Here is a 14,830-nt window from a genome sequence, read left to right as displayed (position 1 = left end):
CCCTATGTTGATGGGAGCAGCCTTAGACTCATAGCCTGATTAATTGGGAGATAGCCTAAGACCTACCACCTGCATAAAGGGGTTAGTCTCAGACCCATATTCTCAGAGCCAAGCTAAGTTGGGTGGGAGGGTCTTGTCTTACAATAACCTGGGAAGGGAGGCCAGAATGATTCAGACTTATAGACAGGTCAGTGAAAACATAACTTCAAAGCTATAAGCAGGGCAGAAGGGTTAGCCTCAGACCATACTCTGAGTAGCCTCAGAGGCATACCTAAGATGGAGAGGCCTAGCCTTAGACTCTGGTGGGGTAAAGTGAAGAGGACAGACTCAAGCCTCTAAGCCAGGTGTATCAAGGGCTAACCTGAGACCTACCATCTGGTCAGAAAGGCTAGCCTCAGACTCACACCCCCCCGAGCAAGGAGGCTGGTTTCAATTCCTAAGCCAGGAGCTAACTTCAGATGGCCCTGAGCAGATGGCATGATCTCTCTCTTCAGGCTGGGGAGCAGGGAAGGGCTCACTCCACCCTTGTACGCCATTTGGGGAGAACAACTCCAGCTGGTCCTCTAGGAGCACATGGGAAACGACCACATTGTGTCCTAGGGATGTTTGCCTGGCCTGCAGGCAGGACACGTACCTCCTGGGCCAGCCGGTTGATCTTTAGCTGCTTTTCCTTCTCCAGCATTTCCTCTTTCTCTTTGTAAAGCTTTTGCTCAAACTCCAGTTCTTTCTTATTCTTTCTCAAGTCCTGCAGGCTGTCATACTTGGCTTTCTTCTTATCTTTTCCTTTCTGAGTAGATGTGGCATTGTTTATATGACAAGGATTACAAATAGTGTCGACAGCATGGCACACAGGGCATCCAGTCCTCAGATAACACAACCATCCCATGATGAGCCCCTCCCCCAGCTCTGTCTCACCACACTGGACATCAGACCTCAGGTTTAGGACAGGAAGGCCACTGTTACCTACTGCAGAGTGGGAGACACATTCTCTTTACCAGCCAGAAAGACTGGCTTATTAGTTCACTAACTAGCTGTGTGGCCTTGGCTAAGTTCCTTAACCTCTCTGGGCCTCATTTGCCTCATCTCCAAAATGGTAAAAATACCTCCCCCACAAGCTTGCCACCCAGTGCCAATGAAATAGCATCTATGAAAGAACTTTGTAAAAGTTTTGTATAAATAAAAATATAAAATAAAAATAAATAAGTGCTATATAAATAAAGGGCATTGTGTTGATTTTCTTGTATCTAGCACATGCCTTCTGCATCATCTCATGTTCAGATTCACAGATGCATCCTGGGACATTCCAGAGAAAATCTGGGAGGGCTGGCAAGCCTCATCTGTAGAGGTCCTGTCCTAAGCTAGAGGTGGTAGGAGTCACACTCAGACCTGGAGGCTCAGAGCCAGGGACATCAGATTTTACCCACATGCTTAAACTCTGAACTATTTCACGCTGGAGAGTCTAGACCCACAGTTTCCTCTGAACTGGGCCCCTCTACTGAGGGCTAGCTGGAAACTGCAGGACTGGGAGGCAGGGGATGGAGAGAATGGCTTAACTGCTTTATACTCACCACCAGGGTTCTAGAGGATTTAGGGAGGGACATGAAAGGCAAATAGACTCATTTTTCCTGTAGAAATTAGACCCACCGAGCCTGCATTCCTGGCTGCTTCTCTCATGGGGTTGCAGGGAAGCCAGGGGCTAAGGCAGGAAGAGAATGATCATTTATGAACTGCCTCTGTGCCAAGAGATTTACACCAATGATCTCCTATGTAGGTTTATCCTCATTCTTTGGTGAAGGAGCTGAGGCTCAGAGAGGTAAAGTCCCTTGTTCAATGTCAGACATCTTGTAAGTGATGGTGCCAGGATTTGAGGCCCCAGTTTTTCTATGGTGCCCTGATGAGCTGGGGGCAAGGGAAACACGGTAGGAGGGAGGGTCAGCCCCCATCATGCACAGCGTGGAGGACACAGCGAACACTCAGGAGAGGGGCAGCAGAGACTGCCCACACCCTGGGCAATTTCTGGGGCAAAGAGGAAACCCCGTGTTCACTGAGCTCACTCACGCCCCCAACGAGCCTTCTGGGGATCTGCTCTTGAATTTCCTGAATCATCGTAGCCTCCAAGGCCAGGAATGAGGAACTGAGCTCCTTAGCAATGGACACACAACATTCATCCACAGCTGGAGGGACTTGGTGGGCCATTATGGACCTCTGAGGACTCTTCCTAGCTCCTCTTCTAAAGACACACACCTCTGAGCACTGCTAATGTGTTCTGGAAATGGTCACCTCTGGGACCCACCTCCAGAGCAGTGTATGAGCCTCTCTAGAAAATGGTTCTCACTGCTTCAGAGTGCTGTTTGGTTCCTTGCCTAGCTTGTTCACTAGACTCAGTTGATAGATGAATCCCTGCCATCATAGTAGAGATTCAGACAGCAATTTCCCAAGAGAAGCCAGAAACACTGCCTAATGGTAGCTTGCTAGAGTAAGAGCCTGGCCTCCTCCAGGACCACCATGAGGAGAATGGCCATTCTGTTGCTTTAAAAAAAAAAAAAACTACCAGTGCTAAGATTATAGAGTCAGGGCTTCTGGGCGGGGTAGTAGTCAGTTTCTGTCTCATGCCCAAGAAATTCACATCTGTACAGATGCAGAGGGCAGGTTGCCCAATGGCATTTCCCACTGATCTCAGACTAGCCCCACACAGGTTACTTAGCTGTGTGTGAATCTGCCTTCCCTGCCAGACAATGGGCTCCTGCAAGTAGGGCTGGTCTGTATGAGTGACTTAAGCAATTCTGATGAACGGGCTTAGTCAGAATCATGAATCCTTCAGGCCCCGGCATAAATTCTGTGGGGTCAAAGGCCTGGGAACCTTGAGCCCCAGAGGGATTTACTGCCAAAGTGGAAATAGAAGACATTGAATCTTTATATTATTATTATTATTATTTTCTTGAAATAGGGTCCTGCTCTGTCACCCGGGCTGGAGTGCAGTGGTGCAATCTTGGCTCACTGCAGCCTCTACCTCCAGGGTTCAAGTGATTCTCCTGCCTCAGCCTCCTGAGTAGCTGGGATTACAGGCATGTGCCACCACACCCGGCTGATTTTTGAATTTTTAACAGAGACAGGGTTTCACCCTGTTGGCCAGGCTGGTCTTGAACTCCCAACCTCAGGTGATTCGCCTGTCTCAGCCTCCCATAGTGCTAGGATTACAGGCATGAGCTGAATCTTTCTATTTTTTAATAAGGGGAATTTATGCATAGATGATCATGGCCATGGATGCCCACTTGCATTTCCTGGGGACTTGGCGTTCCAGCTGCTGGGAGACAAAGAGTCTCTCACGGCTCTAGAAAAAATGATGATGGGTTTTCAGAGCCAGGACGAGGGGCATGGTTCTGTTGTCCTTTCAGCTGTCAGTTACATCCATGGCCTGTCACTTACATCCATGGCCCATCAGTTACAACATTCCTTTTGGTCCAGACTGAGAGGGGAGGCAGATGGGGCGATTGTGCTATTGATTTTACTCAGAAGCAATTTTTCTCTTTTTTTGGAAGTGAAAATGAAAACCCAAATGCCAGCGGTTTCTGGAATAAGTAGATTAAGGAATAGGGGAAAGGCAGCCCGAATTCTTTATCAACAGCACTTTCAAGGACATGATTTCTGATGGGAAGTGGTATATGGAGAAGATTCTAGTTCTTTTACGTTTACATGTTATTAGTGTCTGAAAAAGATTTGACATATCTGTCTCCTTTATTATTTTTTTCGAGTAAAATTCTATGTGTGTGTGTGTGTGTGTTTTGTCCTCTCTAGCTGAGTTCTAGTAGAGGCAGTATATAGAGAAGAATTAGAAATCTAACCCAATGAGGCATCCTAAGCCACCAAAATCAGCCTATCAAGTGAAACAGATAGTCTTATGAGACCAAGGCCTTTCTGAGACCAGGACAATGTGGGAAGGAATTCCCTGAGGAACTCTGTTCCAAGTTTATTCAGTGCTGTACAAATCATGATCTATTTTCCTAGATACAGGCATTTACCTCTATCAGGAAAAATATTACTGTGTGTTATTTTAATAGCAATGTGCTGGAGGAAGGGGGTAGATTTTCCTGGCACAGTTAATATTCCCATTTTACAGGCAGGGAGAAGTTATATATCCTCAAGGTCACTCAGCTGCCAGTGCTCTGGTTTCTGGGAGACCGACATCTTGCCAGAAAGCGCTGGTCAAGTGATAACATCCAATTTAGCTCACCCAGATTTATGCTGTTGCCTGACTTCCAAATACCAAGTCATCTCGAATGTCCAATTACACATATTAACAGCAATGTTTTCACAATCAAATGTCAATGTGATTTAGAAAGACAAGGACAAGAGAGTTTTACAAGGCCTGGAGATATTGTAATAAGATTTAGAGAGAAAATTAAAGGTCCTAGAGATTGGAAAAATGCATTATCCTGGGCACATGCAGAGATATTTCTAGGAGAGGGCTGTGCTTGGAGTGGGTCTCTGTCTTGACCTGAGGCAGCAAATCTCCACCTCGTCAGCCAGGCTGCATCTGGCACAGCAGGTCTCATAACATGCACTAGGTACACCCACCCTGATAATTCGCTCTGTCTGTCCCCAAGCTTCTGGCCTTAGTCTCTAGTTCTACTTGACAGAGAAACAAGGAGAAGCTTCCTGCCCCTTTCCTGTGCCCATCAGGGCCAGCGCTGATGCACACAGTGCCAGATGGTACTTGGGTAGGTCTCACACCATGGATCCTTCTCCCAATGTTGCCTTTGCAATGGCACCCTGCCATTTGATGTCAGCCTGACACAGAGATGCAGATGGGGTTAGCCTTCCAAGTGAACAGGCCAAGTCACACCATTTAGTGTTGATAGGACAAGGAATGTTTGGGAAAAGCCAAAACCCACACAGCAAACTCAGCAGCACACCAGCATAGCACCCAACCCTGTCCTACCTTCCGGATAGTTGGGAATTTGCCATCGTAACGATAAAACCACCCAAAAGCTATAAGAACACAGATAACAAAATGATGAGACACAGTTCATTCAGCTCAGCCAGAGCATCCATGGGCAGCAGATGGGAGCTGGGTTCCCAAGGAATGCATGGCTTTGTGAGATGAACAGCATTGGCCGATCCGACAGCAAAACTGCACCCTTTGTCTAACTCTGCTTACCTGGCCTTGCGTTGGTTGCAGAACAGGCCTAAGACCACCTGAGAAAAGCCCCAGTTCCCAGGCCCTGGGTCACTCTCAAATGCCTCTCCCCAGGACACTGGCTTCAGAAGTCAGGCCCAGAACATCAAAGAGAAAACCCCTTGTGGAAGGATGAGCTTTTCCAAATCACAGTCTTCACATACAAAGCCTTGTTGAAAGAGAACAAGGCCTTTTCTAACCCATGTCTGGTCCCTCCATACAAGAAATGGCTCAAGACAAAAGGGAGCCTGGGTGTCTGCCTAGAACTTTTGTTCGACACAACAAAACTGGCTTGTCTCATAGTGCAGGCCAAGTCCTCCACTTTCAACATTGAAAGAGAAGGCAGTGGCTGGGACAGCTCTGGGAAGGACAGCTCCAGCAGGAGTGGGCAGGAGATGTGCCCCCAGAAAACATATCCTCATCCAGGCCAGATAACCAGTGCACCAGCCCCCTTCCTCCCTTAGGCCACAGCTCCACAAAGTAATAACCCCAATCTGAAGCTCCCTGGGGCCAAGAACGATGGCTGAATTACCCACCCCGACCAGCCTGAGTGCCGGAACAGGATGCTGAAAACCCCCTGCTGGACCAGACACTACCTCCTTAGTTGCTGGATTTGGGAGTGGTCTAGGGGGTCCTGGGGGAGGGGCCAGAGCAGCAGAGGGGGAATTTGGCAATATCTAAATATTCGAGCCAGCGGTTCAGTGGTACCGGTGTGCGACAGCTGATCTACCACCCTCGGGGTTGAGTCCTGTCCTCTACGCTTTGTGTACAGTGCTTCGGCCAAGCCAGGGCTTGGAGGAGCTTTACAGACTCTAGTGGCCCCTATACATGCCGGCCCCCTGAAGCTGGGTGTCTGCACTGTGGTCAGGAGGAGGCGGGCAGGGCAAGCAAAGCAGCCAGGCCAGGGAGCAAAGCGGGGGCGCGAACCTGCTCTCCCTGCTCCTCCGTGCCTCCATCCGGGTCATCTGTGGGCTCGAGCTCAGGCTCCACTCCCTGATCTACCGGGGAAAAGAGGAGGAAGCGGGTGAACCAAAAGGGACCTGGGAGACCAAGAGGCCGGAGAAGCTTCTCAGGAGTGTGGAGACCTGTGATCAGCTTCCTCCAGGGGAGTTGTGAGGTCAGGGGCAGGGGTCAGAGGTCAGGAGCGCAGAGCAAAGGTTTTTTGCTCTGAGCTGGTGCATACAGTGCTTTCAACCTTGGCAGCTTTAGTTTATCTGTCTGTACAAAGGACTAACAACAGGAAACTCAGATCTGAGGGCAGCGTGAGAACCATTTTGTAGGATGTTGGGCTGAAGGCTGGGAAGTGCAGTGAGGAGGATGGGAATATCTGAGAATCGCACACATTTGAGGGCAAGGGGCTGCAAAGGGAGAAAGACCCTCCTGCCTTCTGCTTATCACCCTTGCCTTGGAGTTCTGGGTCCCCAGGGGATGTCTGAACAGTGTGGGCAGCAGATGGAGGCTGAAGGTCCTGAGGAGGTGGGGACATCCCAAAAGGTAAAAGGGGCACCCGCAGTTAGGAAGACCTGAATTTTGACATAATGTGGAGAGAAGAGCAGACCCTCCATTCCAGTGTTTCCAGCTTGGACTCTGGCCTCCCTAGGACTCTGGAAGGTAGTGTACCAGTTTGCTTGTGAGCTGCTTTTTAATATTTTAAAAGCTTAACAGAACTTGCCCATTGGCCTATGCAAAGGCTGTTAAGTTCTTTGGCTTTTGGCTCAAATTACATTTACCCAACAGTGGAACCCTGATGCTCCCTTACTAACAAGGGCTACTTAATAAAACAATGGAACACAAATGATTATTTAATAGTTTGTTAGGAAAATAACCTCAACTTCCAAATCATGGGGTCTCTTGTGGTGGAAGTGAGGGAGATAGTTGATAGGGCCTTGGATAGGGAGAGAAGGTTGGAGATCTCTTAAACATCTCCCTCTTTCAAGAATCCCTCAGCTACTGGATCCTTAGTCAAGGCTGCCCCCTCAACTCCCATGCAACCACCTACTGCCTAAGCTAAGGGAAGGTCTGTTAGGAGCCTCCGTGGTGGTGTCCTGGCCTTCAGGGCTTGGCAAAATGTTGGGGGTCTGCTGGATTAGCCATGGGTAGGTGGGCTGCAGCAATTTTAAAAGCTCCCTGGGGCAGGTTGGGGGGCAGTCAGTCCCAGGCACATCATTAGGATGAGTGACTTCATTTTCTAGGTAAGAGATGCCCCATGCTCTTTTATTTTAAAAAAATGCAGGGCCCGGGGTCAGGCGCGGTGGCTCTTGACTTTGGGAGGCAGAGATGGGCAGATCACTTGAGGTCGGGAGTTCAAGACCAGCCTGACCAACATGGTGAAACCCCCTCTCTACTAAAAATACAAAATTAGCCGGGCATGGTGGCGCATGTCTGTAGTCCCAGCTACTTGGGAGGCTGAGGCAGGAGAATTGCTTGAACCTGGGAGGCAGAGGTTGCGGTGAGCTGAGATCACACCATTGTACTCCAGCCTGGGCAACAAGAGCGAAACTCCGTCTCAAGAAAAAAAAAAAGAAAAAAAAAAAAAGCAGGGCCCACCCCTTGCAGGCATAGAAGCCTGAGTCAGGTATAACCCATTGCAAACTGGGTCCCTGAGTTGAAGGGTGGTTGGGTAGGAGCTGGCTGGGGCCCAGGCCTGCTAGACCATGCTAGCCTCTGGGGAATAGGGAGTGAGGCAGGAGGTGAGCTGGCTCAGGGACCTCACTGCATTTCCTGCCTTAGGTCCAAATGAGAATTAAATTGCTGGTGCATACGGAGACAGATAGAGGCAGCAGCTGTCCCAGCTCAGCAGGCAGGCGGGGGTCATCCATCCTGTGCTTTGTGGAGCTGCCTAAGATTACATTTACCTTGAGCAAATGCAAAATTCTTCATCTTTTTATTCAAGGAGCTTGATTTGGTTAAAAAGCACTAAATAAATAACTAGCTAGTGAAAGGGTTTTTATTTTCTATTGTTCCTGAGAGGGTGTGTTTGCTGTGACGCTGAGGCCCAATTTCTTGGAAGGTACCAAATTGACTAGGATTACTTCCATGAGAAGCAATTAAAATCGATTTCTCTCCTGAAGCTCCTGTTTCACTCATAAGAGCAAATTAGCTGCCCGTCTGAAACAGGGATCATTCATTGGGAGCTTAGCTCTGGCCACATCCTCAACTGATACTGAATGTCATGGGGGAGGCCGATGAGAGTGTGCTTTGTCCTTCGGAGAGGACCAGGAGATGACACTGCCCTGCTGCCAGGAAGAAATGTGTTGGAGCTGCTTGCCTGCACCAGAGAGGGGTGAAATGGAACCATCCAGATACCCTGCACCTCTTCCTTGGTGCAAATGGCCTGTGTTGGCAGGTTGACATTCCCATAGGTCTCAGATGTGACCCAAAGTTGGGGACAGAGCTGTTGAGACCCCATCACAGCATGCCAAATGACTGCCCCACAGCAGAGATGGGGAACCTGGGCTCTTGAGTCCAGATTCACCCCTAGCTGGAGGTTCCCAGGTCAGCTGAGCACAATCAGCTGGAGTAAGACCTGTGTCAACTGTAAGTCAAAACAGCTGGAAGGCAGGAGTAAGGACCCAACCAGCAATCCTGGACTTGTGGTTGTCATGACCTCCGTTTTCCTCTGGCAGTGTAGGCTGCCTCTTAAAGAGGCATCTGGAAACCGGGGTTGAGAAGGTGGTCAGGGAGCAGGTGGTAGAGGCCTGGACTGAAACTGGAGGTGAGGATGCGGGACAGATGAAGAGAGGAGATAGTAAGGAGAATATGAGCTGAGGCTCCAGAATAGCATGGCCACAGCCCACAGCTGGGTGTCTGGGAGAAGCTTCCTAGTCCTGTTCCTGCCTCCATCCTTGGAGTGGCGTGACGGTGGTCCACGTACAGGGATATAGGGGCTGGAGACACTTAGTAAGCTTCTCCCACAGTTATGAATCAACCTTGGACCACCAGAGCCCTTCTCTGATGTGAGCTCCTTCCTCTCTTTTTTGCTGTTGGCTTCACCCCAGTCCCTGTTCAGAACAAAGTAGGAGGAGGACCCGACACCCAAAACACTAGGACGGTAATCCCATGAGCTAGTCCACTTTTGCCATGGCCCTTATTCCCTCTTCAGCAGCCTGACAGCCTGCCCGCATCAGTGTTGTGTGGGGCCTGGGAGCTGGGTATGCGGAGCTGGCCCGTGAACAAGCAGAGCAGACAGATCCCTCCTACCTTGATGCTGGGGCAGATGGTCTCTGACCCACAGCTGCCCCTCCATGAAGGAACCGCAGCCCAGAGCACCAAGGGCTATTCACCTGGGGGTGGTGGTGAGGGGAGGGAGGGCCAGCATTTCTGTCTAGTCCCCTTAGCCTCTCCCCCGGCTCATGAAACTTACACTTTGGCTTGCGAAGGGGTACTGGGTGCACCTCAGCAGTGATGGTTTTAGGCAAGAGTAGCTGTTCCTTTGAGCCCCAGTCTTCTTCCCACTGCTTCTTAAACTTCTCTTCCTCCTCCACAATCCTGAAATGAGACCCCCATGCCTGTTATTGGAGTCAGAACCTTCATAGGCCCATCTCCTACATTTCGGAGAGCCCCAGCGAGCCCGGGGGAAGCCTCGTGGTTCTAGCTGTGGTGAATCAAGCAAAGTCCCAGAGCTTATATTCTAAATTGAGTGTGAACCCCACCTTGGCAATTATATGAGACTATGTTCCAGTTACTATAATATGACAGGCTTTACTACAAATAAAGGAGGACCCACCAAGGGGTGAGAGAACCAGGTAAACTGGTCCTGGAGGCAGCCTCTGGCTGACCGCTCTCCCCCGAGCATACTAATGTTCATGCACAGACACGCGTGGGGCCGAGGTACTCACTGTTCCATCTCCTTCCGGTATCTCTCATTTTCCTCTGCTGCCTTCTGGGCAATTTCTTTTCTCCTTCTGAAACACAAATGCAGACTGGCATGTTTGGCCCTATGCAAGAGAAATGAACTCTTCCTTACTGTGAATTCTTGATTTGAGAAAAGTTCGAAATGATTTTTCTCCAGGCTTCCTTCCTAGGAGGCCTGGACCAACTTTGGTTTTGGGGCATGTTATCTAACAAAGGCTAGGCCCTGTGCTCTTGTATGGTTTTGTCTGGCATGGCTGAGCAGAGATGCTGGACTGTGGGAGCAGGGAAGCAGATCCACGTGAAGGCCACACTTCATGCACCCTCCTCCAAATACTTAGGTAAGGTGACCGATGACAGGCGGGGCCTGGACTGACCCCAGGAGCAAAGCAGGGGCTCCTAGCCAGGTGGAATACTCCCAGCTAACTCTGTGATGGGGGAGATGGGGACAGCCTTTCCTCTTTCCTTTTCAAAATACATTGATTGATTGAGACAAAGTCTCACTTTGCACCCAGGAGTTCAGTGGTGCAATCTCGGCTCACTGCAACCTCTGCCTCCCAGGTTCAAGTGATTCTTGTGCCTCAGCCTCCCGAGAAGCTGGGATTACAGTCGCATGCCACCAAGTCCAGCTAATTTTTTTGTATTTTTAGTAGAGACATGATTTCACCATGTTGGCCAGGCTGGTCTCGAACTCCTGACCTCAAATGATCCACAGGCCTTGACCTCCTAAAGTGCTGGGATTACAGGGTGTGAGCCACCACGTCTAGCCATGAAATACTTTTAAATGCCCAGAATGTATTTGGGTTTGGATCTTGACAGTAGTTTTTGATTTACGAATTGCTCATCCCATTTATTCTCTTAGGTCATGATTTCAATCGTCCTGGACAGGGACGAGCTTTATCACTATAGGCAGGGCAGCCCTGTGGGGACTTGCCAGATTGCCTGGGGGTGATCCCAGCTTGGCCACGTGTGACTTTGGACACAAGTGGCTTCACCTCTCTGAGTGTCAGTCTCCACACCTGTAAAATGGGGTTAATACTCTCTACCTCTACCTCCCAGGGCTATTGTGGGAATTAAGAAACATAAACAAGGCCCTAATACAACGCCAGCCTTATAGAGGTACTTGACAAATGTTAGCTAGTAGCTAATCCTAGCTAGCTGGAGCCTACTGCTAGAAGGATGCTTATCTTCCACATTCTTGGAATCTTGGAAGTCAGGGGTCTCTGCTCAGCAAGGAGGAAGGGGCCAAGGATGGATACACTGACCTACCACCAAACTCATCTGGTCTGAGGACTGGCCACCAGGGAGGAGGAGGAAATTAGCTGGGGACACAGCAGGCAGGAAACAAGCTAGGTGGGGTTGTATAGTGGGGCAGGGCATCCAGGGCTGGCTGCACTCACTGCCGCTCCATCTCCTGCTGCTCCAGGAGGATCTTGTTGGACTCCATCGCCAGCCGCTTCTGCATGAGAAGCTCCTGCCGCTGCAGCTCACGCTGCCGCGCCTCTGCCAGCCGCTCCCGGTCTGTCATGAACAGCTCCCGGCCCTCGTGGGAGAAAAGAGGCCCCTTGCTCAGCCCCTGGGGAACCTGGGGATCCCCTGCCACACCCCTGGGGGCTGAGATGCAGGTGGTCTTCTCAGCACCATCAGGCACAGTGGCTCCCGCAATCCCTGACCCAAACTTCTTGCTGGGCAGAAGTCCTCTCCCTCCCTCTGCTCTGTCAGAGCTTCAGGGAAGGAGACCTGCCACCCTGGGAGTGTGTGGCAGAGATCAAAGGTCAGAGGGGCTGGGGATGAGGGTCAAGGGGCTCCCACCAGCTCATTCTGGACTTACAGCTCCAGCTACGATGGAGATGGTCAGGCTGCGGCTACTCTTCAGCACGTTCACAGCCTGTGGGGACAGAAGGACAGTGGGTCGAGGCCTGACAGACTAGAGCAGTCCAGGCAGAGAGCACAGAAGGCCCCAGGCTTCAGGGTGGTGGGGGTGAGAAGTGGGGTGTGGAGATGACAAGGGCCAGCAGGTGAAGACCCCCACATCTCACCTCCTTGTGGTCCAGGTTAGAGAAGTCGATGCCATTGACTTCGACAATCTGGTCCCCTGTCTGGTGGGGAAGTGGAAAAAGATTAGTGTGTTTACGCTATCTGTACACTCGCTCATCTGCAGGACGGGCTCCCCCAGGGGCTCTGGGTCAGACGCTGGGTCTTCAAGTGGCTGTACCTCAGTTCCTCCTGATGAATGGAGCAGTTGGAAAGCTCTGGTGGAGCTCCGGGAGGGCTTAAAGCTGACCCTGGCACTCTCCTACTTCATAACTACCTTATCAACTATCAAATATTATACCATTACATGTTCTTTTCTTGGCTAAATTTGATGACATTTGCTTTAGAAATCACAGTTTGTAGATGCGGAAACTTTTGAGCTTCTCATTTAGCAGAGGCTGTGTTGAATCGTCATAACAGAATAGCTAACATTCACTGATCACTTACAGTGTGCTTGGCACAGTTCTAGTATACGTATTAATTACTTTAACCCACACAACAACCCTGGAAGAAAGGCTTTATTATCCCCATCTTATAGGTAAGGAAACTGAAGCACAGAGACATGAAGTAACTTGTCCAAAGAAGAGGTTAAGGGTTCCTGCTTTGGGATGAGACCACCTAGGTTTGAATTCCAGCCCTACCATGCTAGGTACACGATTTTAGAAAAATCATATACTTTCTCTGGGTCTCAGTTTCCTCATATGTAAAGTGGGGATAATGGTGGCACTTAATCCTCAGCGTTCTTGTGAAGTGTAAAGGGCGTGGAACAATGTCCGATGCAAGTGGACCCTGAAGGTCCACTCTTTGATTACCATTATGACATTCCCAAGCTCACGACCAACAACTATCAGAGCTATGGAAGGCTGCAGAAGGGTCAAATGTCCCCACTCTGTGAAGCCTTCTCTGCAGGGTGGGTAGGGCTCCTCCTGATCAGTGACCGCTGAAAGAGGGCCATGTGGAAAGGCACCTGCCCCTGTCACCGCGAGATCACAGTCTGACCCAGTTTCCAGTGGGCCCCCACTGGGGCCGGCCCAGCGTCACTCACCTCCAATCCCACCTCAGCAGACAGGGAGCCAGGTTTCACGTGGCTGATGAAGATGCCAGGCTTCTGGATGGGGCCGCTGGAAATGCTGCGGGAGGTGGGAAATGTGTGCTTAGGATACAGGTCACTCGTGAACTCAGGACTGAAGGCCCTCGGCTGCCTACCTCTTCAGCCTCTGTCTCCCCATCCAGCCTGATTTCTACTGCTACCCTGGGCAACAGCCACAGAAAACTCCTTGTAATTCGTCCTACCCAATCTCTCACCTAATATACCTCATATGTTGTTTCTTTTTTCTTTCTAGCACTTTCCTGTCCATTCCTTAAGAACCAAATGCTATCCCTTATAAAAGATTTTCAGCAGATCCTCTTTTTTTAAAAATTTATTTTTTAGAGACAGAGTCTTGCTCTGTCACCCAGGTTGGAGTGCAGTGGTGTGATCATAGCTCTCCACAGCCTCCAGCTCCTGGGCTCAAGCAATCCTCCTACCTCAACCTCTTGACTAGCTGTGACTACAGGTGCGCACCACCATGCCTGGCTCAGATCCCTTATTCTATCCCAAGACTAAGCTATTTGCTCGGTTCTCAGTGCTCCTATGACATTTATGGCAGGGATGGCACATGTACTGTGATTATTCCCTCCTAGATTGGTGGCAGAAATCACTCATTGATCACAGCACTCTTTCCCACAAGCCTGGATATAGCTTTAGAATAGCTTTAGAATCCTTTTCAAAGCAGCACTACAGGGAGCTCCTACTAATTGATTAGAGATGGCACCTATTTGCCATCCCGGACACAGAATGTAGTTCCATTTAAGTCCCTATCACCCTGTATTATAACTGTTTATGTGGTTGGCTTCTAGATTAGGCTCTTGTCTCCCAGAAGCTCTCCACAGCCTCCAGCTCCTGGGCTCTTTTATCACTTATGCTTGGCACAAAACATGGAATAAATGTGAATGAAAGGAAAGAACAGGAATAACTCAAATAATAACAACTAATATTTACCAACTGCTTACTATTTAGCAGGTACTAAGCTTGGTATTTTACTTTCTCCACAATCACCCTGTGACGTGGGAATTATTATCATCAATTTATAGAGGGAGAAACTGAGGCTCCAAGTGGTTAAGTAACTGGCCCAAGGTTCCAGAGCTCTTAAGTGGGAAAGCAGGGCTGGAACTGGGATCTGAGTAACGGTGGAACCTGCAGGCTTGAGCCCCGTGTGGCCCAGTGTCTGTTTGGAATTCCCCGTCTGCCTCTTAAGGAAGCCGACAAGGTAATAAGTGATAAGAGAACTGTGACAGAAATGACCAGCTGAAGAGGCTCCTTTTGTAGTGACTCAAGGACCTACAAGGTAACATGGTTCTGCCCCTAGGCCTCAATTTCTTCATCCACAAATTGGGATCTATTAGAGACGCCCCTCTGGCCCTACAGGCCTGTTGTGAAGTTCCGAGGGGAAATCAGGCACCAAGAAGTGTCATCACCAAGGCTGGGCGCGGTGCTTCATGCCTCTAATCCCAGCACTTTGGGAGGCTGAGGTGGGAGGATCACTTGAGCCCAGGAATTTGAGACCAGCCTTGGCAACATAACAAAACTCCATCTCTACAAAAAAAGTAAAAGTTAGCTGGGTGTCGTGGTGTGTTTCTGTAGACCCAGCTACTTGGAGGTTGAGGTGGGAGGATTGCTTGAGCTGGGGAGGTCGAGGCTACAGTGAGCTATGATCACGCCATTGCACT

The 14,830-nt window shown here is 49.8% G+C and overlaps 1 protein-coding gene across 4 annotated transcripts in view; it reads right to left on the bottom strand.

The window, feature by feature from the left end:
* Positions 1-14,830, bottom strand: part of USH1C (USH1 protein network component harmonin) — a 47,818-nt gene that overhangs the window by 17,339 nt on the left and 15,649 nt on the right. For 3 of the 4 annotated variants that reach the window (XM_023230841.2, XM_023230842.2, XM_023230844.2), the window contains exons 9-16: positions 13,107-13,191; positions 12,067-12,126; positions 11,859-11,915; positions 11,428-11,570; positions 10,015-10,080; positions 9,540-9,664; positions 6,104-6,174; positions 635-787 (exon numbers count right to left, since the gene is read on the bottom strand). In XM_023230841.2, coding sequence (XP_023086609.1) covers positions 635-787; positions 6,104-6,174; positions 9,540-9,664; positions 10,015-10,080; positions 11,428-11,570; positions 11,859-11,915; positions 12,067-12,126; positions 13,107-13,191 — 760 coding nt within the window. The remainder of the gene's footprint in view (positions 1-634; positions 788-6,103; positions 6,175-9,539; positions 9,665-10,014; positions 10,081-11,427; positions 11,571-11,858; positions 11,916-12,066; positions 12,127-13,106; positions 13,192-14,830) is intronic. The other variant, XM_023230843.2, reaches the window with a different exon arrangement.

This window comes from Piliocolobus tephrosceles, chromosome 13 (assembly GCF_002776525.5).
Source record: "Piliocolobus tephrosceles isolate RC106 chromosome 13, ASM277652v3, whole genome shotgun sequence".
Taxonomy (NCBI): Eukaryota; Metazoa; Chordata; class Mammalia; order Primates; family Cercopithecidae; genus Piliocolobus; species Piliocolobus tephrosceles.
The sequence above is the reverse complement of the archived record's forward strand: the minus strand, read 5'-3'. Positions and strand labels throughout refer to the sequence as shown.